This window comes from Pezoporus occidentalis, unplaced genomic scaffold (genome assembly GCF_034315485.1).
Source record: "Pezoporus occidentalis ecotype Australia unplaced genomic scaffold, CSIRO_AGI_Poc_V1 ctg37, whole genome shotgun sequence".
NCBI classification, from domain to species: Eukaryota; Metazoa; Chordata; class Aves; order Psittaciformes; family Psittacidae; genus Pezoporus; species Pezoporus occidentalis.
Genome location: NW_026915691.1, coordinates 3950874 through 3976839, shown reverse-complemented (window position 1 = coordinate 3976839; position 25966 = coordinate 3950874). Strand labels below are relative to the sequence as shown.

At 46.5% G+C, this 25966-nt stretch overlaps 3 protein-coding genes across 5 annotated transcripts in view; 2 read left to right on the top strand and 1 right to left on the bottom strand.

Moving 5' to 3' along the window:
* The first annotated feature begins 219 nt into the window (after positions 1–219).
* Positions 220–9399, top strand: ESS2 (ess-2 splicing factor homolog). 2 transcript variants are annotated; one of them, XM_062631419.1, is made up of 10 exons: positions 220–398; positions 590–758; positions 1673–1768; positions 2378–2544; positions 4463–4580; positions 5329–5462; positions 5598–5700; positions 6993–7102; positions 8015–8130; positions 8684–9399. In XM_062631419.1, the coding sequence occupies exons 1-10, from the start codon at positions 264–266 to the stop codon at positions 8967–8969; spliced, it is 1434 nt and encodes a 477-aa protein (XP_062487403.1). In that variant the 5' UTR covers positions 220–263; the 3' UTR covers positions 8970–9399. The 2 variants fall into 2 exon arrangements, with proteins under 2 accessions (XP_062487403.1, XP_062487404.1); XM_062631420.1 differs by lacking the exon at positions 220–398 and having other exon boundaries at positions 636–758; positions 2356–2544.
* Positions 9400–9788: 389 nt separating this feature from the next.
* TSSK2 (testis specific serine kinase 2) lies at positions 9789–11009 on the bottom strand. The gene has a single exon (XM_062631421.1). The coding sequence runs from the start codon at positions 10917–10919 to the stop codon at positions 9990–9992; it is 930 nt and encodes a 309-aa protein (XP_062487405.1). The 5' UTR covers positions 10920–11009; the 3' UTR covers positions 9789–9989.
* Positions 11010–16800: 5791 nt separating this feature from the next.
* Positions 16801–25966, top strand: part of DGCR2 (DiGeorge syndrome critical region gene 2) — a 44371-nt gene continuing 35205 nt past the window's right edge. The window contains exon 1 of one of the 2 annotated variants that reach the window (XM_062631415.1): positions 16801–17124. In XM_062631415.1, the coding sequence (XP_062487399.1) occupies positions 17046–17124 (79 nt within the window). In that variant the 5' untranslated portion in view covers positions 16801–17045. The remainder of the gene's footprint in view (positions 17125–25966) is intronic. The other variant, XM_062631416.1, reaches the window with a different exon arrangement.

Here is a 25966-nt window from a genome sequence, read left to right as displayed (position 1 = left end):
CTCCGCAGCGCGGCACAGCCCATCCGCGTGGCACCCGCCAGCTCCGCTATGACGGAACGAGAGCGGGCGGGTCCTCCCTGCCGGCAGGGGGCGCGCTGCCCGCCGCCAGCACGGCTCCGTGCGTCTCTTCCGTGGGCGGGCCGGCGGGCGCGGGATGTTCCGGCTTCCCGTGGCGCGGCAGTGTGACGTCACGGCGTGTCGCGTTTGCGGCGGCGGCGGCCGAGGGAGGTGTGGGTCTGCCGCGGTGAGCCTGGCCCGGCGCTATGGAGCAAGCGGTGGCTCCGGCGGCCTCCGCCCGTGCCGTGGTGCCGGCCGCGGCCAAGGGCGACGGCGCCGGCGCGACCCCGGCGGCCTCCAGGCGCCCGAAGACGATTCTGGATGAGGAGACCTACATCGAGGTAAGCCGGCGGGCCTGCGCCTGGGCCGAGCGCGGCGGGTCCCGCTGTAACCCGGGCTGCGTTTGGGCCTGGGGGCGAGGCAGCTCTGCGGCCGCCCGACGGGCTCCGGTACGTCCCGTACGCTGCCCGGCAGCCGGCGCGGCGCTCCGAGGTGTCCCGGCGCGGCCCCGCAGCTGTGTCTGTGCTTGCAGCGTCTGGAGAAGATCATTCAGCGAGACTTCTTCCCTGATGTGGCGGTGTTGCGAGCGCAGAAGGATTATCTGGAGGCGGAAGAAAACGGCGACTTGGAGAAAATGAGGCAAATCGCGATCAAATTTGGCTCCTCCTTGGGCAAATCATCGGGGGACGTACCTGTACCCTGTAAGAACTGCATCACTGGGGTGTGAGGGTTGATATCTGATGTTACTGCTCTGATTTAGCTGTGTGAAGGTGGTGCTTATCTTAACCATTCACATTGTCTTTGCATGGGAATTAGCCTGCCAGATTGGGCAGTAGCCACTGTCAGATGAGTGATGGTGAATTTCCATTTGGTGGTGTTTATATTTCCTTCTTGAGGGAATGGTTTTGGCAAAAAAACAGCTACTGAGTAACCATTCCTCACAGGCATCTTTTGCCAAGCTCCTGCTCCCTAGGGAATGTTACATACTTGAATGTGCAATGTTATTGTATCAGAAAACTCTAAGCTATGTTTTGAATTCTTATTATAGTTTTAGGGGTTCTTGTTGAGTCTACAGATGTGTAAGGTGTTTGTTTATGGGGGACAGAAGATGTTGGAAGCTCGTAATTATCAGAGGTTCACACAGCAGACACCCTGTTGTATGTCTGCTTTCTCTTCAGGTTCAGGTGTCTATTACGTTAAAGCCCAGTTTCTGGCTAAGCTTTTGCAGTGGGGTTTAGGCTTTCTTGTGGCAAAGGGCATGTGTCAGCCAGTGATTTCTCTTTCTCCCCTGCTGCAAGGGCTGGTTCTGGCCTAGGTGAAGATTGTTGTGCTGCTGCTTGCTTCTGCAAGCAGAAGCTGTTCATAAGGTGGCAAATATACTGGGCTGTGACTCTCCTGTGAATTTTTCCCAACAGGAGAAAAATGATGTCTTAGATGAGAGCAAAATCTTGTTCAGCGTTTGAGACAGAATTGAATATTTGGCATCTTTTCACAATTTTTAATGAAATCGTGGTTCTCTTGCTATGTGTTCTGTGACTTGTTTGGTATGTGACCCTTTCTGTGGTGGAGGACGTCACAGCATTCTGTGCTCTGCTAACCATTTTTTCTGTCACAGATGTTACGCCAGCCACATTTGAAACCCCAGAAGTGCATCCAGGTGGCCTTCCACTGGAGGATAAATCCAAAGCTGGTGTTAAAGCTGCAGAGGAAGGTAGGAGAATGATGTTTGTTCAGCTGAATTCTTCAGCAGCAGGAAAATACTTTTGTGAGCTCTGTCTCCTGGAAGGATTGTGGGTATTTAGCAGGTGTTGAAGCAGTTTCCTTTAACCTTCTAATGGGTGAAAATGATCACTCTGAAGCTGAACTTGATGTAAAGTTTTGTCGTCTCTGTGAGTTCTCAGTTATGGGTTTAGGGCTGTGTAAATTCTGAACTCAGTTGAACTCTTTGAAGGCAGAAGGTTTTTTTTCTACATCAGCTGAAATTAATTCTGTAAGTAAACAAAGATTGTAGGGGTAGAGCTACTCATATACAATCTTAAAAATGTCTGCTAGCAGCTGTCCATGTGTGCAGTTTCCTTTAACACAGATAGCTATAAATGCCATAAAAAGTTTTATGGGAAGGTTGTTTTTATGTTTTGCAAAAAAGAATGTTTTATTGTACCGCTCTGCATGTGTGTATTTTTTTTTGACACTGAGCTTCATGCTAATTATTAGTGGGTCTGTAGAAGGTTTGCTATCAGAATGATTAAAAATTATGTATAGTGCTGTTGTAGAAAAGGAGGTATTAGCCTTTTTCAGGCTTCTTCCCTCTTTTTGTTAGGAGAAGCAGAGAAAGGTGATAAAGAGGCACTTCCCAGTCTGGACAGCTTCCTAGCAAAACACACAAGTGAAGATAATGCTTCATTTGAGCAGATCATGGAAGTGGCCAAAGAGAAGGAGAAAGTCAAGCATGCTTGGCTATACAGTGCAGAAGAAGAGTATGCCCAGGTATGGAAATGGCGCAGCTGTATCTCTGCTCCTGAGGTGACACAACAGGGAAATACTGTTTTACTGTATGTCTTTCTTGCTTGATTAAAGAAAATATTATCTTTTTGTTTTCGAATCCTACTATAAAAACAGATGGGAGTTCATGGGCTCTGAGTGTGAGGCTATTGCATTAGACCATGGAATTACTCATATTGCAGAATAAGAATAGAAAGGTCTTGATTTTAAGTAGTCGGTGCTTGGCGTGATCACATTAAATCTGAGCTAAGCCTGAGTTTCCTGGGTCCTGTGAGAGCTCGTTGCTTCCTTTGCAGTCCTGCTTTTTCCCCATCTGTAACTCAAGAGCAGTGTTGATATAGCTGTTGAGGATCTATCTCTTCCTAAAGTTGTGAGACTGGAGCATTGCACTGAGTGCAGGTGTTGCTGTTCTTGGCAGTCTCTTCCATAAGCGGCAATATCAAGGAGAGCAGCTGAGAAAAGTTCCTGTTGTTTGTCCATGAGCCCTTTATTATTTGCAGTTAGATTGTATTATTTCTGTTTCTGTAGCCAATAATAATCTATTCAGCTGCTGAAGTAAAGTCCTGTACACAGCATGGCTGGCTGTGCTGTCTGCCTCAGCTAGCTTCATGGGGCATTCAGGGCCTCTTCTGGAGCTGCCATGTCAATCTTTCTCCATCAGCAGTGAGCAGCTGGCATTGATGCCAGATGCATCAGTGATGGATGTAAGTTGCAGTGCCTTTTAATGAAGTTTGGCACTGACACCTGAGTGTTTCCTGCTGTGTTACTGTGAGTGAGGGTTATGGTTTTATCCCAGCTAATGTAAACCCTTGGAGTCCGTTACAATAAAAGTGCTCTTTGTGGCTCATTAAGCATCCTCTTTGCCCGAATGCTTTCATCCAGAATTAAAAGGCAGGCAGCAGGAGACCGTTTGCAAAGCACAGGGGTTGTTTCAGATCAGGGTGAGGTTTCCAGAGCTGGTCTGTGCTGATGCTGTGTGTCTTCCTGTCAGCCAGCACTGTTCAGACCTAGCATTTCCTTGCATTGCATGCCTGTTGATGTAGCAGACAATTTTGCTATGCCTCATTTAACATATCTGGTGACAATACTGCTATTTAAATGTATATGGACAACATCAGTTGATGTCTTTAATATAGAGCTTCTGGCAGTAATTTTCTGGTTTAATTGGTGTGAGAGTTTTTAAATGGAGTAACTTATTGGTGGGTGACTGCATTCTGTTAGGTTTTTTTTGTATCGGTGATGCTAGTATGCTGGTAACAGCACACAAGTAACTGTGTGAGTAAGTGTACACACAAGTAAGTGTAAGTATGTCAAATGCTTTCATACCTGTGTTGCCTATGGAAATGTTTGGAAACTAAGTATTGAAGAAGTGCCCATTCTGGTTTTTACTGCTTGCCTCAGCTAATGCAGTTTGCATGATAACCAGGATAATACAGACACTCTCCCAAGTTTACATGCCAAAGTCTTGTAAACTGCCTTTATGTTAGATATAGTGCCTGATGTTGCTCTTCCCTCTTTTAGCAATGAATACTTCATTTGAGTTTTTATTAGTAGATAGAGAAAAAACAGACAAAGCCTGAACCAAAACAAGTGTTGTCCCAAGATGTAATAAACAAAGTCATAATCTTTATAAGAATTTACTTCTCTGGTTCTCACCTGGTTTTATACCAGAACTTCATATGGAATTGTTTGCAAGCTCAGGTGGGAACAGGATGGTTTCTCAAATGACACTTGCTAGAGAGTGCTTATGCCATGCCAGGAGCAAAGTATGCTATGGCAGGGAGCTGAGCTTGTGATTGAGCTCTGCATGGTGCGGGTGCCTGGTTGAAATGTTGCAGGAGTCAGAACTGGTTCTCCCCCTGCCACCACCCTTTTCTAATCCTTTTTTGTATCATGCTTTCAGCGTCACAGTGAGAACCTGGCGCTTCCTTCAGCAGAACAGCAAGCTCTGGAGAGTGTGAAAGCTGGGCTGGAGACCTGGGAATACACAGCTCGAAACACCCTCATGTATTATCCGACAGGTGAGGTTGCAGGTTTCTCGTGAGGGGCATTGATTCTGAGTAGATTGACTCTGAACAGTGCTAACAGCATAACAGCATTTCTGTAGATGACTGAGCACCTCTTACTGGCAATAGTGCACTTTTTCCTCTGTGAAACTCAGATACATAAAGTTACTTTAAAATGCCTGGGGTTTGCTCTCTCTCTTTTTGTATTTTTTTTCTCTTTTTCTTTATTTGAACTTTGCTCCTTTGCCTTTGATTGCAAAAGGCAGTCAAAGTGTGATCATATTCTGTTTGTCATTGAGAAATTCATTATTACAGAAGCACTTGGTTTCAGGAGCCAAAGCTCTTCCCAGTTTGGTCTTTCTTCTTTATAAGCACTTTCTTGTAATCTTTATTCAATCTTAGCTTCTACTCAGAGAGTGCTTCTTGAGCTTTTTGGGCTTTTGGTTGCTATAGAAAACTATGTAATTTGTAACTGCCCTTTTCTTTGGTTATAAATGGACAATTGGTAACTTCTGCAAACCAGTGAAGTACAGAAAAGAAAGTCTTGTTAACTTAAAAAAAAATAAAAAATCTGATCTTAATTTGTAGATTTCAGCTTCTATCTGGTACAAATTCTGTTTTAAATTGCTAGTGATACACACCGCAATTGCTGATGGATTCTGTGTTGTGTGGGAATGTGTGACAAGTGTGTTGGTCAGGAGCTTTAGAGCACACTGCCTGGTGTTATCTGAGCCCTTTTTTAAAAGGTATTTTGCTTTTCAAGGTGTACCGGATGGGGATGAAGTATTTAAGAAGCCCAGGGAAGTTGTCCATCAAAACACCCGTTTTGTGAAGGACCCTTTTAGCCAAGCCGTGAGCAAATCACAACTCCAACAAGCTGCAGCCCTCAATGCTCAGGTTGGATAATTGCACTTCCAATACTTTGTTAGATTCTTCCCTCTAACGTTGATGAAGCAGGAAAACTGTGTGTGCTAGATAATGCTGGTTCACACCTTTCTCCACATGGATGGCATTGTCTCTTTTTTATTTCAGTACAAACAGGGCAAAGTGGGACCAGATGGGAAAGAACTGATACCCCAAGAGTCTCCAAAAGTGAATGGATATGGATTTGTGGCTACCCCCTCTCCTGCCCCTGGTAAGAGGGATTTCTTATGTTTTCTGATGTAAGATGCTCTGTTTGTTCAACTCTGAGGTATCGTTGTTGGTTTAGACAAGGAGATGAGCTTTCTATCTATGTAAGTGTCATGAGCTGGTGACTTTCTTGTGTACTGTGTATGCTAGCTCAGCCCAGTGCTTAAATCCTAGTCCCATACACTGGCTAGAGGAGTCATGCTGTACCCGAGAGGCTCTGAGCAAGCTGTCATGCCACCACTTAGGAGCCATGTAGAGGGTGGTGAGCCCTCCTAGGCAACTGGGGTGCTGTGGCTGCTTGTTTTATCCCTGGGTTGTGCTTCTGTAGGGCTTAAAGAATTGAGGTCCTTCACAACCATTTACATTCCAATGAATTGTCCTGTAGTTTTTTGAGTGATATTCAGCCTGACTCATAGCAATGTGGCATATCACTTCCTTCACAGTCTAACCTCCTATTTCTCTCCACGTCTGCCGCTTTCTTGGTTCCTCCTTTGTCTGAATACACTTGTGTATTATATATTCCTTTTGTTCACGTGGATTAGCTGTAGGATACTTTTGGTTAGAACAGACGTGATTTTTCTTCCAGTGGAAACGTGGTATCTTAAGTTTTCACCTGCTCCTCGCTAACAGCTGTGTTTCCCTGTCTTTTGTTATTGTGCTAAAAGCTGAACGTACTGAGGCTTTTCCTCCAGAAAGCCAGTAGGTGGCATTTGGAGCGCACCTCACCTCCTTTCTCCATTGAAGTGCCTGTTCATGCCAGGCACTAGCCAGCGACTTAATCGGGCTTTTAGCCTCAATTCATCTTGAGGCTAGCCTATACCAAGCAGTGACTGCGCTTTGTCTGACAGCTACAACCGCAAAATAGATTCTAAGTTTGGCTATTACATGTATTCTAAGTCCTCTGCCTGTTTCTGTGCTTTATAAATAGTTCCTTACATTAAAGAAGTTTTCATGAAGTAACATAGGGGAAGACTAGTACCACAGAGTTAAAAATGAAAGTGGCACTTAGCAAAAGCTCACCAAATGGAAAAATAAACATATGGAAAGGACAGTGCTTGGGTGTTGTCACCTAGAGGGTGACACAGCCGCTGGCAATGCTGTGAGTTTAAGGTCACGCTCTTTCAATGGGAACCACATATTGCTATTGAATATAGGCTGTGATTTCCTCTGCAGTGGAGGGGCTCCTTTTGTGTGTTGATGGATTTGCATTTCATAATTTGCCTCTCTGGATTTTTTTTGTGGTGAATGAACAGTCAAATGTCTTTCATGAGCATGACTCTTAAAATTTGGTTTTAGGTGTGAATGAGTCTCCTTTTATGACATGGGGTGAAATTGAAAGCACCCCTTTGCGCTTAGAAGGGTCAGAAACGCCCTATGTGGACAGAACGCCTGGACCAGCCTTCAAGGTATTCCATGTCATCAGTCAGCATGTCATTCTTTTTTGGGGAGAAGGACTAAGAAGGGAAAGGGAAGTGAGTAACTAATAGGTTAACATTGCTGTAGGAGTGTGACACGTCTCTGGGCTGTGTTCGCAGTCCCTGGTTCCAATAATCTAGGTTCTGCTTGGAGGGTGGAGGTGGACATGAACGCTGCTTGGTGGAGGTACCTGAGGTGGAACACACACTGTTGTCAGGAGAGTGTGACTTCATATTTGGTGATACAAAGCCCAGACATAGGGGTTATCAGAGGAAGCTGAAGAGACGCCAAGTTTATCCAATTTCAGTGTATAAATGGTAGAAACTGTAGGATTTCCCTCTGTCTTGATCTTTTGGCTGTCACAGCCTGAGGCAGGTATATCACTTGAGAATATAAAAGGCACTCTGGCTTTGCTAATGGTACGGGTCCCTGCATGCCACCTGTCTCCTGCTGTTTTCATTGTGTATGAGCTGAGAGTCTTGCTTCAAGAAAGGTGTAATTTGCTGTGTGTGCCTATGTTTTGCTGGACTCGGAAGCCCTTGACTGGTTCTCCTGCTGTGTAGCAATGTCTGTTTGCCTGAGAGCTGGCTGGCCACAGGCCAGGCCATGCAAGACACAGGTGACATTGTTTGTCTAGGAGAGACAGCAGGAGGAAATGCCAGAGGTAATGGCTGCTTCCTTGACTGAACTGGTTCTACCATTTTTGTTACTTGCTTAGGCAGGTTGAAGGTCCCTCTGTGTCCTCTCTGGCTTTTATGTAGCAGCAGAGGGTTGTGGGCTGACCCCGCTTCTCCCCAGTTTAGATCCCTGTAAACTGGAATCCAGCTGTGAAGGTGCTTTGACTCATTTTTGCAGCATTCATGAGAGTCTCTTGGCAACTGAACTGTGTGATGCATTTGTAGATCCTGGAGCCTGGGCGCCGTGAGAGGTTGGGGCTCAAGATGGCCAATGAAGTGGCAGCTAAAAAACGAGCAAAGAAGCTGGAGGCACTTCGAAAAGCAACAGAAAACTTGGCCAGGTGAGATTTGTTCTGACAGCAGAACTGGGGAGGGGTATCTGCTGATGAGGTTTAAATCAACATACATAGAAAGGGAAGAATGATCAGAGTACTGGGAGCAGCGGTAGGTACAGTCAGACTGCAAGTTTTTAGAAATCAGAAAACTTAGTTCCTGAGGGAAGGTGGCTGGTGGCTGTCCTTGATACTCCCTCTTGTCAGCATCACTGTTCTGCATTACAGTCACCCAGCAGTGCATCTGGATCAGTGTCTTGCCTCATTGCAAAGAGGAGACGTGATAAGTCTTGCTTGGCCGTTTCATAGGAAGGATAGAATAGGCTCAAAGGAAAAGGCAGGTGGTACCACTCAGGTTTGGAGGGATGTAGGAGGTTTCTTTGTCACTTGTCTCTAGAGAGACAGGCTGCATTTACCTGTAGCCAGAATGACTTCTGCAGCCAGTGGGTCTGGTCTGTTGTGAGAGTGGATACCAAGCTCATCTGTGGAAGCATTGATGCTCTTCCACATAAGTGGCAGATTTTTACTGTAAAATCTTTTAAACCTGTTTATTCTGTTCCAGCTTCACTCCAAAAGGACTAAGCCCAGCAATGTCACCAGCTTTGCAGAGACTAGTAAACAGGACTGCAAGTAAATATACCGACAAAGCACTGCGAGCCAGCTATACTCCTTCTCCAGCCCACACTGGAACGCCTGGTTACAAGACCCCAGCAAGTGGGCCTCATACACCCACAAGCACCCCACAGTCTAGGACAGTATCTCAGACGCCAGTATCTCAGGATACTACATCAATCACAGACAATTTACTGCAGCTTCCTAAAAGAAGGAAGGCATCTAATTTCATCTGAATATTCCAGTCACCAGCAAGGCAACAGTGAACTGGCTGTGCTCGGCTGTCTGCAAATGGGATGTTGTGAGGCATCGGTGTAAGGGGTGTCTAGATACAGCTGCCAGAATGGAAGCCAGTGGTTAGAAGACTTGGGACCAGCGCTACTCTAAACAATACAGATAAAATAGCCTGTAATGTGCTTTTTGGAAGCAGAGTATCTCTTGCTGTGGTATAAATTCCCGTTGAACTGCATGGGTGGGATGCACAGGGCTGTGGTAGAAAAAGAATGCTTCCTGCAATGGCAGAGAAGATTCTGGACTCTTGGAAAAGGGTGATAATTGTTTGAAGATCCATTTCTTTTTTTAAGATGGCCATGCATTTAAATACATTTCTGTACAGATATGTCTATTTATAAAATGTGGTAAGCCTTCCTAAAAGGTTGAACTGGACTTCCTTTGAGCTTGGCAGACATCTTTGGTTTTGTATTTTGCAGAAGAGCAGATATAATCATGTATATAGTAAGACATGACCCAGAGTTTTTAGAGGGCCTCTCTTTAATTTGAGTTGCTCTTGAATGTGGCTTGGACTTGCCGAGAGAGGTGGTATGTTAGGAAGACAGTATGCGTACAGATTCAGCTATCAGTTCACAATGCCCAGTAACCTACCTGAATACACGGTGTGGTTGATGCACATGTGGATTCTGCAGCCTGTGTAGTCAGAAACTTGAGAAAGGTGAGTGTAAGACCTGTTAAATGCCAGCAGCACTGAAAGAAACTGTCCAGTGTGTTTTGACAGTAACTTCCCTGCAAACCGTATCAGAGACAGGCCTTGAGAACAATAGGGTTAAGCTGTTTATTCACTTCAGCAGATGTACAGTGTCTTCTATTGCTATTCTTTGTAAAGCAAGAGGTGAGGACTGTTGCTGAAGCAGAAGCTAAAGTTGAGAATTAGCAGTTCACAAGTTAGATTGACTTTGTGATACTGTTAAAACCAGCCATCCTTAGGAGGATCCTGTTTACTTCTGTCTTTTCCCTTTTGCTTAATGGCATTTGGCTTGATGGTTTTGCTTTGGCTTTCCTTCATGTGGGTTGTGGGAACACTCACCCTCTTCTGGAGCTGGCAGAGGGGACTCGACAGTGGCATCTGGAGTCTGCAGCCATGAGTGTTTCAAAACTTCATCTATGCACAATCTCTGAGACACATTGGGCTGGAGCAGGTGGTTAATGAGATCCTTGCACTCTACAGTCAGGTGTTTTGTGCTGGGGAAGGAAATCCTGTGTTGTTTCTGAAAAAAAATCATTTTCTTGATGTTGGAATCATCAAATGGCATGGAAGCGTAGACCATTATATACAGGATGACGCCCAGACTCCACATGTCAGAAATCCTGGGGTCACAAGGAATGCCCTGTAGCACTTCAGGGGCTGCATATGCAGCAGACCCACAGAAGGTATTGCTGAGAATCATTTTCCCGTTTTTATCCCAAGACAAGAGTTTGGAAAAGCCAAAGTCTGTCAGCTTGACGTTGAGGCCATCATCAAGAAGGATGTTCTCACATTTCAGGTCCCTGTGAGCAAAGTTTGAGTCATGGCAATGCTTGATGGCAGAAGCCAACTGCTGAAACTTCATGCGAGCAAAGTCCTCTCTCATAGCTCCTGTGATCTTGATGTGGTCCAGGAGGTCTCCCTTTTCCCCCAGCTCCATCACGATGTACACTTTCCCAGCTGATGTCTCAAAAATCTCATAGGTTTTGATGATTGATGGATGTTGCAAACATCTCAAAGCCTCTATTTCCCTGGGGAGAAACCTTTCCCAAAAGTCTCCAGGAGTTTTCATCTTGTCGATGATCTTGACAGCTACTTTGCACTTCAGCCGGTTGCAGAAGGCACATTTCACTTTGCTGTAAGAGCCTTGTCCTAACGTGTCGCTGAGGCTATAGCCTTTCTTTCCAAGCACTGTAACGTCATCCATGGTGGAAGAGCTGGAGGCAGCTGCATGAGGTGGCGCTGGCGTGCATCATGGGTGGTGGCAGATGGTGTGTGCAGCCACCATGGTGGCTGCTTGGGCTGCTGCTGCCGTGGTCGAGTGGCACCGGAGCGCTGGTCCCTATGTGATGTCACAGGTGCTCGGAAGGACCTTGCAGCCCTTTCCTGAAGCTTCAGGATGATGTCATCCAGGGCAGAACTTGGCATCAAGTCACTTGGAAACATCACCCATACCCTGCCTTCATCGTAAACTGATCTTTAGTTTTGCTAATAGGATGGAAGTACCCCAGATGTTTTTCTTTCCTAAAATGTACCCAAGTCTGTTTATATTTATTCATGTTAGGTGAAATTTTGTCATCTTTTTGTATGCCTTGGATGATCTTTCAAGCCCCATGTGGGTGTGCTTCTGCTGTACAGTGGCCTTGCTTCTCCCCAGCCGTTTTCCTCAGAAATGGGCTTGTCATGTCTTAACTGAGGCTGCATTCAAGAGCTAGGTTTGAGTTTGGCTTGGGGTTTTTTCCTTCATGGGCTTGCTAGGGGAAGGACATCGCTTCTTTCAAGTTAATTTCCTTGTTGTTCATCCAGCCCTTCCATTTCATAGCTCTGACTGGCTGCTTCTGTGGGCTTTGCTTTTGCTGTGTGAGGGGGGTTATGTTTTGACTTCTAGCTTCTGGTGTTCTTGAGAAAGGCTCACACAACACCTTCAACACCTTCCTCAGAAGGATTACTGTTCTGTATGTTGACAGCTTCACTGTAACCAGCCTCTGGGGCTTTTTGCTTTCTGTTCATTTCAGCTTTTTCAGATCTGTTGTTACTGCTGCTTTGTGTGTGACACCAAAGACTTGATGGTGTTGATGATCAAAACATGGGGGCTGGGACAACCTTGCTTTGTCCATCAGCATGGGTGACAATGTCATTCTGAAGAACAGAAGTGGCACTTCTGCCAGCTACACTGGGGCTTTTGGGGGGTTTCTCTTCCCATTCTTTGAAACTTGTGGGTAATTATTCTAATCAGCCAAAAGAAAAAGAAAGAGAGGAGAGCAGTTTTACCCATGCACAGCTTGCTCTCAGAGCTGAGTGACTGAGCAGTGGCGTGGTGTGATCCACCCTGGAGCAGCACAGAGCACCTTTTAGCAGGAAGCAGGCGTAGCCAGATGTGTACGCTTCCTGCAGCACGCCTGAGCACAGGGCAGCCTGTGTGACACTTGGAAGTCTTGGACACTTGCTATAATCAGGTGATGTTTTACCGAGGAAACTTCCATGGAAAATCCTCTGCGGCTCTTTGAGCAGTGCCTGCAGCCTTCTGTGAGGTCTGGGGGGGTTTGATGCCGTGTTTTCTTGGTGGAGAGATTCTTCCTGTGAAAAACCCTGAGTGACTCGATTTTTATAGCGCACCTTGTACAAATCAATTGCTCACCATGGCATTGCAAGGAGTTAGCCATTTTTGCCTTTCAGTCAGAAATAATTGAAGGCCAAGTTTTGTCTTTAAGCAAAAAAATTGCTCTCACGTATTCGTGAATGTAAAGGGAGCCCATTTACTGGCGTTTCCATGCTTTCAGAGATGTTCTTTAAGGACTGAACTGGGTAAATAACAATGAGTTTCTTAGGTAATTTAAACAACGAATTATTTATTTCATAATGACCACACATTCCGCTCATCTCCAGTAAATGTAGGACCTCCCTGTTGGGGCACACAGGCAGATGGTGAGGCCCTGGCCTGCAGTTAGAGTCACCCAACAGAGCAGGAGAATGGAGTAGATGTGACATAAAGATGGTTGGATGTAGTAGGCACTGCTGCAGAGAGCACCCAGGGGAATGTTTGAGCTTCACAGATAACTGAGGAGCAGCACAGGGACTACCAGGGTGTGGAGGTGACCCAGTGAGAGGTTATCCGAAACACCAAATTTGGCTGTAGATGTAACAAGGCTGGGCCCAAGGGGAGACAGTAATTAAAGGAGGTTATTTTGGGAAGAGATGAGGGTTAGAGAAAAGGAGGGATTAGAGAACAAGCACGGGAACAGAGAGAAACTGGATGTGTGGAAGCAGGCTGTCATCGGTGTGTGTGTCTCAAGCCCAGTGCCTGATTTCCACCACCTTGTTCACTGATTCCTATCCCTTCTCTGGTTGTGGGAGCTCTCTCTTCTGGACATGGGATGCACGTAAAAGCTGGGTAGTGTTTGAGGACTGCGGATGGGGTGTACATATGGGTCAGGAGTGGGCACACATCTTCCACAGCATTTGAATCTGGTCATGCTCATGCTAAGACATAGTTGGAATGACAGAGGGGAATGTGCTATCTGTGAATGATTAGTTCCATGTTGTGCAATCAATGCTTCTGAGCAGATTGCCTTATATATCCTGTGGGCTGGTGTTGGTTTTGTGTTCACCCTCAAGTGAATGAACCCAGACAGCCCTGGGACTAAAATCCCAGTCTCGGTTCTGCCAGACTGAAAGGCCTTCATGTGTTTGCTGGGAATGTAATTTATTGCTATAAAGCTGGATCTCTTGAAGGGGATGTAGTGCTCTTCAGATAGGCTATTCCTGTAACGCCTCCTGTAGTGTCTGGTCTCCGCTTCCTGCTGCAGTTCAGCTCCTGCTATCTGTAATTAGGGAATCAGTAATAAACTGTTCATTGCCTGATATTTTTGCTGCTGTAGCACTAGCAGATGATGTGCCTTTACAAGGCCAAATCCCATGTGAAAAACCATCTTGGTTCTTCATGACTTGTGATTTTTCCTTTTTCCTCTCTTTTTTGAGAGGGTTATTTTCCTTTTGCTCTTCCTGCATACCTGCATTGTCCAAGGCCCAAGCATGCTTCCTCTCTCAGCCAGAATAGCACCTGGAGCTTACCTCAATGAAGCAAACCGCTGATTACACCAGGCACAACTGCTGCTCTTTGATTTATGGGACACAGGTAAGAACATAATGAGCAGAAGACAAGCAGCAGCCCAGGGTTTGGTGAGGCAAGTAGCTGAGAGCTCCTGTCACCATCACCCCACACCATGCTTTGAGTGAAGAGCCAGGATGGAGGTGGCCAGGGGAGTGGTGGGGCACTGTCCTGGGGCAGGAGGCTGCTCTCCAGCTCATGTTCCTCATCGCCTGTGGGCTACGTGAGCCGTGTCTTGGGGCAGGGGTCTGGCTCTGCAACAGGATGTCCCAAGGCACCCCTGTGCACTTCATCTTGAAGACCAAGAGTGTTTCCCTGGGGCAGATGCAGCCTCCCCTGCTGTGGTACAAGGGGCTGTACAGGGCCTGCAGTTTTCCACCACCCAAACCCAGGTTCCAGTAAGGAGTGGGGCTCTTGAGCTGCTCTCTACTTAGTCGTAGAATGGTTAGGGCTGGAAAGAACCTTATTTAGCCCAGAAGGGAAGCTGTGGTTGGAGTTACTTTGTTGTTCTGGGGGACTGGGCTATTCCTCTGAAGAAAAAAGAAGTAAATGGATCCCCTCGCTCAGGAAAGTGGGAGATGGAGCAATTCCTACTTCCTCATATTTGCATTTGTTTCCTCAAACCCAGCTTGCTGCTGCTGGTGCAGGGCACGAGTGGGTTTGGCCACCCTGCCCGTGAGCCCTTTCCCTCTGCTTCTCCTGAGCACGGCAGCTTTTCTCCACTGCTTTATGGGCACAGGGGATCTGCGCTCGCTGGTTGGAGAAATGCTCACTCCCAGTATGAAACGGGGAGTGCCTGGGATGTGCCAGCTCCCGCACGCCCTCGGCAGAGGCTCGGTGTGTTCTGCTGGCATGCTCCTTGTCCCTGCAGCATCTGCCTGCCGTTGTGTCCTGTCTGGTGGCTTGGGGCTGATGTGACTGCACAGGGCAGCTCCACCTCGCACCTCCCCACAGCCTGGCCAGGGCATTGGTAGTTCCCCAGTGTTGGTGTCCTCAGCACGGCACAGCCTGAGGAAATGGGTGCCTCTTACCCTTCACCTCCGTGCTGTGTGGCTGGGCTGGTTACTGCCTGTTTGCTCAAGGGTGCTGTGTGGGTTGTGGTGCTTACCTGGCACATGTGTGCTCCAGAGCCACCTCTGTTCAGAGCTGGTGAGGTTGCGGTGTGGGGAAATGAGGTCTGCCTTTCCTGGGGCAAAAGCCAGGGACAAGCAGCCTATGCCCTGTTCTGATGTGTTGTAGGGCATTTATTTACACATTGTATGATGTAATTCACAGGCCTTGGTTGCCATGGGCTTGGGGTGGGTAAGGAGTTGTCTTGGATCAGTTTGGGGCTGGCATGTGTGGCTGGGCTGCAAGAAGCCTGGGTGAAAACGGCCTTCCTGCACTGTATCCCCTGGGAGGAACAGAGCTGGGGAGCTGGATGGCTGTGCTTTGTGCTGGAGGGTGCTGCCACGCTTCAGCTCCCTGCAGACACCCGGATCATGACAGTGTCTGGCAGCTCGTGAGAGCTGGCAAAATGTGTTCTGGCCGGAATCTTCAGGCAGCCCCCAGCTGCCTGCAGGTCCCCAAGAGCAGGGCCCCAGGGAAAGGAGCCATTGCACACACTTACTGCTGCCCCAGCAACCTCCCAGCAGGCACCAGCTTCCACTGCCACATTAAACTTCACATTTGGGTATGGAAGAAGCATCTCCCTGATGCTGCTGAGCTGGGCTCGGCTGCAGCTCCTGTGGGGCCAGGGGTAGGGAGTGCACAGGAGAACCCACTGAAGCCTTGTCTCCATGCCTGCAGGTCAGCAGCTGGTGCCTGACCTGGAAGGGAAGCAGAAGCAATGTGAGAGTACATGTATCTGTTATCTGTACATCCATCGGGAATACCCTTGAGGGAGGTTTGCTGCTGGGTATAGTAATTGGTTTTAACAGAGAAACAGGGAGGGTGGGATCTTGGGTCCAAACATTGAAGTATGAAAGTGGAAAAGAGTTGTTGTAAACTTAAAAAAAATACATAAAACCTTCCCAGCAGCTTCCCGAGCTTTGGCTTTGACTCTGGATGGGGTTTTACTGGAAAGCTGGAATTCCCTGCAGCGGAAAGTGCTGACCCTGCAGCCACTGTGGGTCAGCTGCCCCGGCCAGGACCATGTCTGGTGCTACCTGAACACCGCTGCTTCTTTTCCAGTTGCCAGAGGAAAATCCGGCTCAGTTTGGGGAGTGGGTTCTGGAGGCAAAACTGCTTCTGAGCCCAGACCCCACCGGGGCCAGTGCCACCTCCCCAGGCTGGGTCCCCATAGGGACAGCCACCACCCATGGCAGAGCAACACCCAGGGGCAGATTCCTGAAGGCGCCCGTCATTTGCCGGGCCACTGACAATGATCTGGGCTGCACAACTGGTGCTATTCACGTGTTTCCTCTCCGGCTCCCGAGCCTGGAACACAGCGCTTCCAGGAGTACGAAAACACCACCCGGCTCCAGCCCTGCTGTGGGGATGCCACCCGCCCGTTGGGGTCACCCCTGCAGGACTGAACTAGATAAACTCCGTGATACGGTTCAGTGCTGGTCTTGGCAGTCCTGAGGTAATGCTTGGACTTCATCATCTTAAAGGTCTTTTGCAGCCTGGTTGATTCTGTGATCTGGAGGTCCTGTCCAAGTCAAGCCAGTCTATGGTCCATGGTCCATGGTCCATGGTCCATGGTCTACGGTCCATGGTCCATGGTCTACGGTCCATGGTCTACGGTCCATGGTCTATGGTCTACGGCATGTGCAGGTAACGGCTGCGGGCTGGCGCGGCGCAGCGATGGCCCCCGCGGGTAGCTGAGGCCGCGCTCGACCCCGTAGGTGGGCGGGGCTTGTGCCTATCCGTGCGCTCGGCCCCGCCCCCTCGCCGCCGATTGGCGGGTCGGCGCGCTGTGGGGAGGGGTCGTGGCGGCGCGGGGGGCAGGCGGCGGGGAGGTGCGGCCGCCATCTTGTGCGTCGCCGGAGCCAGGCGAGCGGCCCGCAGCGTGGCGCCGCCCGACCCCGCGCTGCTCCCGCCGCAGCCGCCGCCGCAGCCAGGGCCGCTGGCTCCCGCCCGGGGGCGGCGGCGGACGGCGGAGGGGAAGAGCTCGGTGCGGACAGGGGCACCCCCCCCTCCCCCGCGGGTCCGGTGGCGGCGGCGGCCCCTCCTCCCGCCGCTCCTCGCGTGCCTCCCCGCGGGTTTGTGGCGCTGCGCCGGGGGAGGATGAACGGAGGATAAATGGTGCCCAAGGCAGACAGCGGCACCTTCCTCCTCCTCTTCCTCCTGGTGCTGAGCATCACCGAGCCGCTGCGGCCAGGTAGGGGCGGCGGGGGGGGGGAAACGCCGGTCCTCCTTCCTCAGCCCGCGGGCGGGTCCCGGGCCCGGGGCTGGAGCCTGGCGGGGGGCAGCGGGGCTCCCCCGGGGGGGGTGGGCGGGCGAGGGAGGTGGCGGGTCAGTGTCCGAGAAGCGGTGCCACCGGGCGGGCAGCGCTGGGGCCGTCCCCTTCCCGCAGGGCTCAGCGCGCCGGGAGGAGCCCAGCGCTGGGGTCGCCGTGGCCCAGAGCCGGCCCCGGACCCAGGGGTCGGTGTCTGCTGCTTCGTTGTGCGCTAAAAAGAGATGGGACCTGGTTGAGTCATGGGGAAGCGTCGGTCCCTGTGCTGGCTGGCTGGGACTTGGAGGAATGGGAGTTAGGGTCAAAAACCTCATTTTAAAGTTTGAAAGGTTGGGTAAAAGCTTTGTAACACTACAGGTAGTGAGCAGTGGAAGTGGGGTGGCATGGTCAAGTTTTCAGCTGCTTTTTACTTACTTATTTTTATGTTGTGGGCCTTGGGTGCCAGCAAAACAAAACCTTGCTTTCAAAGTGCCATTTGATCATCCCAGAAAGAGAAAACAACCCTACTGCATCTCAGCTGTATGTCATCTTCCTGGTTGTGTTTTTGCTTCTTTTAGGGCAATAATTCAGCAGTGAAGTTGGTGTGGTAGTTGCTAGGCACAGTGCTTTAAAATGTTTAGATTAGTAAGTCTGGAGAAATGGTTGGTGTTTGCTGATTGAAAACTGCAGCCTTTCTAGGTACGTCGCTCAGTTGAGGTTTCTTCTTGGGTGTTGAACTCACTTGGAGCTTGGCAGAGCCCTAGCGTATCTTGGGCTGCTCTTGCCAAAGAGCATCAATAGCTGAAGCGTGAGGCTGCCTGGAGTAGCTTTGCAGGTTTGGAAACCATCCTCCTGTCACACCACGCGACTGCTGCTGGGTGATACTCACTCCTTTATAAACAGGAGAGAAAGAACGATGGTGTGCTTCAAAATCCCCTTGTTCTTTCTCTTCAAAATAGCCTGTATGATCCAGACTAATAAAACGTAACAGTATTAGTGAGCTGTGTTTAAGCAAGTTCCCAGTACAGCTGAAACACAGTTGGGTCAGTGTAGGCAGTCTTATTGAAATAACCAACTTAGGTGTTGAAACTGCTCTGTGTGTTCCTTGTTTTGTTTTAGCTTGTTTTTTTGGCAGTGCAGTGTATATACAGGGCCTATGATATGCTCTGAAGTAGCCAAAAAAAAAGCAGAGTTGCTAACCTAGCATTATTACAGCTAGAGGCTTTACGTGGGAGAAGATGCTATGTAAAACCGATTTCAAGCAGCTTCCTCTGTAGCTGGCACCAAGTGCAACAGACAGCTGAATTACTGGTTGAAAAGGCTCAGCAGAGGTTCATAGCTGTCCGTGTACTTTAACAAGAGGGTAGGTTTGATCTTGAGCTCTGTTGGTGTTGAGCATTGTAGCCTCCTAGAAGTTAGAAAATGGCTTTTTCCTCTTGTGTTGGAACATGTGTTGCTCCAGTTTGATAGCACATCTCTGCCTGATGCTTCATGGATGAAGACAAGTTCTTCGCTGAGGTTTGCTTCTTTAGGGCAAATTGATGTTTTCACTGGTGCTCTGTTGTACCTACTTTGGAGATTTGTGGTGCTGTAGCCACACTGGCAGAAGCATTTTCCATGTGAACAAACCTGGACTCTCATCTGCTCAGGTTATGCACCACTGGCTTTGAAACCCATAGCATTAGGATTTCTCTGTGGGAAGTCCGTATGTGTTCCTTGAGCTTTGCTCAAACCATATGTATTCAGGAACCTAATGTGAAGTAATCCAGCTGGATGTAGTATTGCAGCTGGAATTCCTTGCTGTATGAGGGATTTCTGAATTCCATTTGGAATAGTCTCACCCATCCTTTTTACTTGGATGCTCTGGATGATTCTGGTATTTGAGCTGTCCATGGTGATGCTTCTCCTTCCTCCTCAGGAGAGATCCCATTCCTTCAGGGTGGCCTCATGTCTTTTTGCCAATGTCCTTTGGTTTTTAGCTTGCTTCTTTTAATGTCTTAAGCCTATTCTGTCAGATAGATCACCCATTTACTTGATTAAATAATGTGTGGGTTGATCCTGAAACAAAGGATGCAGATAGGGAGTATCTGGTTTGTGCAAGTATGGAAGGTGTACAGAACCAAATTTATAATTTTAATCAATGGTGAAGAAGTCTCACTTCTCTTTTTGGGAGAGATACGTGGATTTCCTCAGAAACAGTGTTTGGATTTAGAATTTTTCTTCCTAGTGATGGTGGTTTTTCTTTTTCCTTCTTTAAACCTGTGTATTGTAGCAACTGTCTTACGGGTTTACAAAGGATGCCTGCATCATTCTTAGCTTAAATCTGTGCTCAGAGCTATCAAATGAGTGCTGCAGAGTGATGGGAGGTTTTATGTTCCCTGAGATGAATGTGTAGTCCCTTCACAATTCAGTCCCAGCGAATCAGGCACCTCTTTGTACTTCCATGTTAATTTGACACTAGCTTTGTATCCATGTTCTTGCTGTACTCTTCAGATAAATAAAACCTCCTTTTAAGCCTCCTCAACTGTAGTATCTTTTCAGGCAATCTGAAAGGCAGTGATTTTACATGGACCTATTTTTTTTCTGCATTTAAGGGGACATGGAGTTTAGTAAATGAAGAGAGAAATTAATTAGAATTTCCTTTTTTTCCTCTGATTTTTTTCCATCTTGGTTACACAAGTCTGTTTTATGCTACTGCCAGCGCTAACATCATCAGGTACATCCAACATACTGTGGCACCAGCCCTAGCTGGAGGCTTGGGTTCCTGAAGGTATTGTGGGCAGTTAGATTCTTCTGAGCCTGTGAACATTTAATGGTAATTTTGTGCCTTTGACAGTCTCTGTTTAGATGATTTTTTTGTCCTAGTGTTTCCTCTTTCCTTTTCTAACTGTTTTGACCATAAGCTGCTTGTTTTGACTAGTTGCCTGCTTTATAATGCATTGTTGAAAGAGTGTTTTTTTTTAAAGTAGGGCATTTCTCCTTGAGTTGTGTTTCTCATTATGTGTTGGAAGTTGCTGATGTGAATTGAAGCCGAATATGTTGTACTTTTCCAACTATGCGAGTGTACAGTGAAGAAGTAAATATTTTCTTTAAATGCGTACTGAATTGATTATATCTGGTGTTCAGACACTTGTTTTGGGGGGTATTTACCACAGTAGGATTTGGCTTAATAGTATCTTTTCCCGGACAGCTCTAAACATCTGCTTCAGGTTATCTGTGTAGCTGGCTGAGAGCTGCTGTCTTGATGTGAAGAAATATTTCAGCAGTGTGTTAACAGAGTTACAATGAGATGTTCTGGTGCTAGCTCAGATTTAGACTGAGTTTCTGAGCACCACTGCATTCCTGTTGGTTGTCGAAAGAACATCAGAGGTAAATTGTTATGAACTCTGTTCTGCAGCACAAGTTGAGAAGTTCCTGTTTCTGTTAACATCTAATGTGCAATCGAAAAGTAGAGGTTCTGGTGTCTTTATGTAACATGGGGAACTTAAACAGTCTGGAATGATCCGGATGACATGTTTCAGAAGAGTGTTTAGAGGATTAATTAGTATCATCATCGCTGAAGACAACAACATGTTTTCATATTTCTCTAACAAGATGCTGCTGCTTGCTAATGGAAAACACTTAAACATGGTCAGGCTTTATATTGGATTTTGTAATAGTGGTTTAGTACAGCGCCTTGTGAATGTAGGTCATGGGCTTTCTTATTAGAGCATTTGCCAGGCAGCTAAAAGCCAATTGAGTTCTTGCAGCTTTTTTTCTCCACTTCAAAGCTAGCTAGAGGAAGTCACTTTATTACTCAAGTTCTGTTTTTAAGAATTTTGCACAACTTACCTAATCGGCAGTGCTTAAAGACTTGCCAGCACAAGTGGTGCAATTAAAAAGACCAGCAATTTTAGCTTAAAGTTTGAACTTCTCGTATGCTTTGGTGCTTGCTGGTATGCAGCTGGCAGGGAGGTTTGCACTGTGTTGGTATCTTGACACAATACCATTGACAGGTGTGTTTAAATTACCAAGTCTTTCTTGTCACTCAGTTAAAAGTTGTAGGTCCTAAATGCAAGGGAGAGCTCCTGGAGCAGAAGTCTAAACAGAAGTCAGCGTTGTTTCACGAGTGTGCTGTGACCTACCCTGTCTGGTTTTGGCTAGTTGAATTGTTATCAGTTAATTTGGTTGGTGATGCAAATGTTAAAATGTGACCTGGGCACAGCATTCCTCTGCTCTAAAGAGTTTGTTGGTAGGCAAGTGAAAGCCCTTCTTTTACTCTTTGTTCACTGTCTCTGCTTTAGTGAGACCTGTGGTGAGTAATATTTGCTTGGTTCCATGTTGTTGCCAACTACAGTCCCTCTCTTTGTATTTAGCTGAATTCCCAAGTGAGGCCTTCTAGGTTTCAGGGACAGACAGAATGGTTTTTATCACACCTCCTCAGTTCCACTGCAAGTAGGGCTGTCCTGTCTTCCAGTCTTACGGTTACCCATCATCCCCTTTTTACTTAATCTACAGGGTTTAGGTGTTTTTTTTTCTTCTGCTGTTACCTGTGTGCTCTTTTCCTGGTGTTCTGTGCTCTGCAGTTTGCTGTTGTTACGAGCTGCAAATCAAGCCCGATGGATTTGAAAAGGCTTTCTTCCTGCTGCTATCACTGTAGTAGAGAGGCAAGTCAGAAGGTATCAGACCTTGTTAGCAGGTCTGATACTTGAAGGCTGGTAATTCCTGATGTTAATTATAAGGCAAAATTTTTGAGGTGCAAGTGGGTTTGCTATTAGCAGTGGCTACAGAGTAAAGGAGGAAGGGTTCAGTAGGCAGAGGGCTGTCTGTGTTGCTCTGGTTCTGAGAAGTAATAAACCAGAGGGGGAATGTGGGGGTTTGCAAACAAGTGACTTCTATGTCCCTGCAGTAGGTTTGGGAGTAGAGGAAGATCAGGCCAGAGCAACAGAAGTGATGGAGAGCTGCTGCAGTCTTTGTAGCGGGAGGAGGCAGCTGTGGAAGTGCTGCTGCTTTCTCAGTAGTTAGGGGGAAAGGCACAGCTAGCTTGAAGAGAGAATTTTAGATACTTAATATGAATGATGTAGAGTTAGTTCCCCAGTGAATGTCAGAAAACCAGCCAAGACTTCAATGAATTATTCTGTCCCCTGGAATTAGCTTCTTTAGGACTGGTTCTGATGTTGAGTTGTAATGCAAGTGTAGTAACCACCTTTTTGAGTAATGCCTGGGTCTGCGGGTTTGTACATGGTGATGTCTTGCAATTTTTATAAGCTCCCATTTAATTCTATGGGATGCATATAAACAGCTGCTTTTGTGATTAACAAAACTTCCTGTTGCACTTACATGTGTCATACTGTGCAGAGTCTGCGTACCCCGAATTGAACTTCTGGTACCTGATCTGTGGCTGGAGCAGAACCTGGAAGCAGCTCAGGGGCATTGCTGCTCCTGCCCTTCAGGGGTTAACGTGGGTGCTTAGGTTTGTTTTGTATTTTAAAAGAAGTGTGTGAAAGGTTCTTGCACTGGTAGTCTGAACAAGGAAGTCCTTGAGATGGAAAAGAAACAGAGCATGGCTAATGGCTGCTTTGATGAGAGGCTCTGCTGATCTTTGCCCGTGTCATCTCAAGGGCTAACCTGTGATGGGAAGAGGCTTGCTAATGTTTTGTCCTGTGTAGACTGATAGAAAGTTATGGCTAGAAGGGGCGCTAAGAGATTGGGTTATCTGTCTTCCTGCCCTAGAACAAAATCTGGTAAACCAAGGCAATTCCTGAAGGATATTTGTCTAGCACATTTTTAATGACTTCCTGTGATAGAGACTCCAAACACCAGATTCTTTTGGTAGGTCTAGTCATCAGTCTGTTGCTTGTTCTGCAGTTGCAGCTTATTATTCCTGTCTAAATACAGTGTCATGCACGTGTCCCTCTTATGCTACAGTTCTAAAGAACAGCCTGACAGTTTCCCAGGACTGTTTGAGTGCCAGGACCTCTGAGTCTTTCAGCACCAGTCAGTGCAGTTGGTGTTTGGCAATGCCTGTTCCTTCCTGGCTTTCCACTCTCTGGAGGGCATGTACTGTTCAGGATCCTTGCGTGGCAGACTCACACCTTAGCATTGTATTTCCAGTGGTGGTTTTGTAAAGAACTTACTGAGTTGAAGAGAAATCACACTTCCTTTGGGGAAGTCACTGAGCAGCTGTAGCAGAACTCCAGCAATGGAGTTGCTTAAAAACATGAGTTCGGGATTAACCTTTAGTCTGCATTTCCCAAACTGTGAAATCCTCTGGCATCTTGTGGCTTCCTGTGAAACTTTTAGTTTTGCCCTTGTATTAAAGGTTCAGCCTGCTAATTCTGGGTTTTGTGAGCAGCATTTTAATGGTATTTGCTGTGTGGAACTCCTGAGGAAGCTACTATTCATGTTTGAAGCCTAGCATTTAGATTATTTAGAACTACAGTTTTAATGGAAATTGATATTTGCCTCATTAACCATAGCTAAACAAAGTAACATTCAGCTTCCTAGCAAATTAAAATAACTTGATCTAAACATTATATTTAGCTTCTGTTTGTTGATTAGCACTTGACAATTGTCGGCCACCTTGGTGGGTGGCAATGCAGAATTAGCTTTTGGTAACTGCTCTTGGGACATTCCTGCTCTTACTTACTGATCTTTGTCATATTTTCATGAGTGTAACTACTTTTCCTCTGTTATCTTCTGTTTCATATGCCTCATCTGTGCTTCGTTGTACCTTTCCCATATGCGACCAGTTCCTTGGGGTTCCTGGTGAGATTATTTGGGAACAAAAGCTAGTAGAAAAATGGGATTTAGAGCCATTTCTGGTAGAACGATGCTGGGTGTTCTGGGCTCACTGCAGCTTTGTTTTCTTGAGGGAGCTTCAGATGTCACTTTGAAATGCTGAAGCCTCCATTGGTTTGTGTTTTGACTCCGAATCTGCATTGCAGAGTGGGCAATATCACAGCAGCTGAGGTTTGAAGTGGGTGAGCACAGCCTTTAGATGCATATGGAGGGAGGTCACCTCCAGCCTGGCTCTCCCAGCCCAGCTCTGGCCTCAGACCTCTGTGGGAGGGTAGATGTGGTGATACAAGGGTAGGTGTCAAGCATCACCTTTGCATGAGTGTGGAGCTTTAAAACTGAGTTAGTGTTGTCCTTCAGTATCTGCATGTTTCATCTTTGCTCTTACTTATATAGCAATTTAAATAGAAAGGTTTCTTCTGACTTAAAAGTAATGTATCTTCTTTTATACACTTCAAAACGAATAATCCTGCTTCTAACACCTGCTTGGTTTGAGTTTGTGCCCAAGTACCATTTTGCCTTGTGTATGCAAAACTTATAAACCATGTTACAACTTCTTTATCTTAGGAATGGTCAAAACTGCATTTGTGTTTTCTCTCTATTGACTTTGTGATATTATTCATTACACTTAGATTACTCTTTACTGACTAAAATACAGTAGCATAAATGTAATCTATTAATGAGGTCTTGGAAAAGTCTTTATTAAAAATCAAGGGTCTTGTAGGAGTGAGATCCAAGTGCAAGGACTTAATCAGAAGCATGATCCCTCCTCAGTTCAGGTGGTTCCAGATTGGAGAGAAATGGTTCAAGGATGCTGTAGTGAATGAGTGCTTGTCTGTGTCTTTCTGAACAATAATGGAGTTGCATGTAATTTTTTTATTTAGCTAAAAAATGGCAAAGATGAAGTTTCGTGATATAGTACCTGACATGCGTGTGATATAAAAGCTGGTTGAGAAGCTGAAGAGTGCCGGCAGTACTTGAGCTGCTAGAAGGTGTGGGGAATGAGAAAACTAATCTTAAAAGATTAAGTGGCTTTTCATAAATGCGTTGGACTTTTATTTGCTGGCTTCTGATAGAACTGTTAAGGGTTTGATAGATAGATGAAATTTCTGTCTAGGTATTTGTTTTAGCGTGGAAGAAGGAAGGACACTATCTCGTACAGTGTAGACAAATGCAGAAGTGACTTCCATTGCCTGCATTGCTGCCACAGCGGGGTTCACTGGAGGGGGGAATGCTTTTCAAAGCATGAACCATTTGCTCTAATACATGACACTGCACCAGCTGCTGCACAAAGGATAAAAGGTTTTCTGTATTTGAGGTCAGAGTATTTCTGTATATCAGATTTGTGCTTTTAAGTGTTCTAGATACTTGCTCATCAAATCAAGATGTGAAGATGTGTAGAAGAAAGTACAAGATGTGAAGAAAATGAAACAGGAACAAAAGGTTTTTTTTTCAGTGTGACCTTCATTTGAATAGTGTTCATTTGCAGGTTTCTTGTCTCCTTGAATTGTTAGATTCTTGTTTAAGATTCTTGCTTAGACTCTTTCTTGTTTAAGACCATGACCTTCCTTAGGGCCCTGTAGAGAGCCTCTTCATGTTCATTTGGTTTTGTAATTAAGAAATGGCACTAATTATTGGAGTGGAGTGGTTAAAAATATCTGATTTCATAGGTAAGATTTTTGTCACCTGTTCGGTATTAAGGACTCTCACAGTTCCTCATGTTTTAATTCAGCAAGGTATTATAAATACATGTTTGGCCTTACATTGTGTATTTTCATTGGATTTGTTTGGATTGCTCGTGCAGAAAGTTTAAGGATATGCTTAAATACTACTGAAAAAAAGATACTATGTTCTATGTTTTCCTGCAAATCAGGAACATGTGTTGTCTTGTTGAAAGTAAATGGGCTTGCTAGGTAATGGTGCTGAAATCTGGCAATTCCTACTTTCAGTTTAATGGTGGCTACAAATTAGCCTTGATTGCTCTGACAGCTCTTGAATTGCTGTTATCATG

Bases quoted from the DNA above. Each gene is read 5' to 3' on its own strand.
- ESS2 (XM_062631419.1), top strand. From the start codon at position 264: ATGGAGCAAGCGGTGGCTCCGGCGGCCTCCGCCCGTGCCGTGGTGCCG. The intron at 2,545-4,462 runs GTATGGAAATGG...TCATGCTTTCAG, and splicing joins CAGAAGAAGAGTATGCCCAG to CGTCACAGTGAGAACCTGGC. The intron at 5,463-5,597 runs GTTGGATAATTG...TTTTTATTTCAG, and splicing joins CTGCAGCCCTCAATGCTCAG to TACAAACAGGGCAAAGTGGG.
- TSSK2 (XM_062631421.1), bottom strand. From the start codon at position 10,919: ATGGATGACGTTACAGTGCTTGGAAAGAAAGGCTATAGCCTCAGCGAC.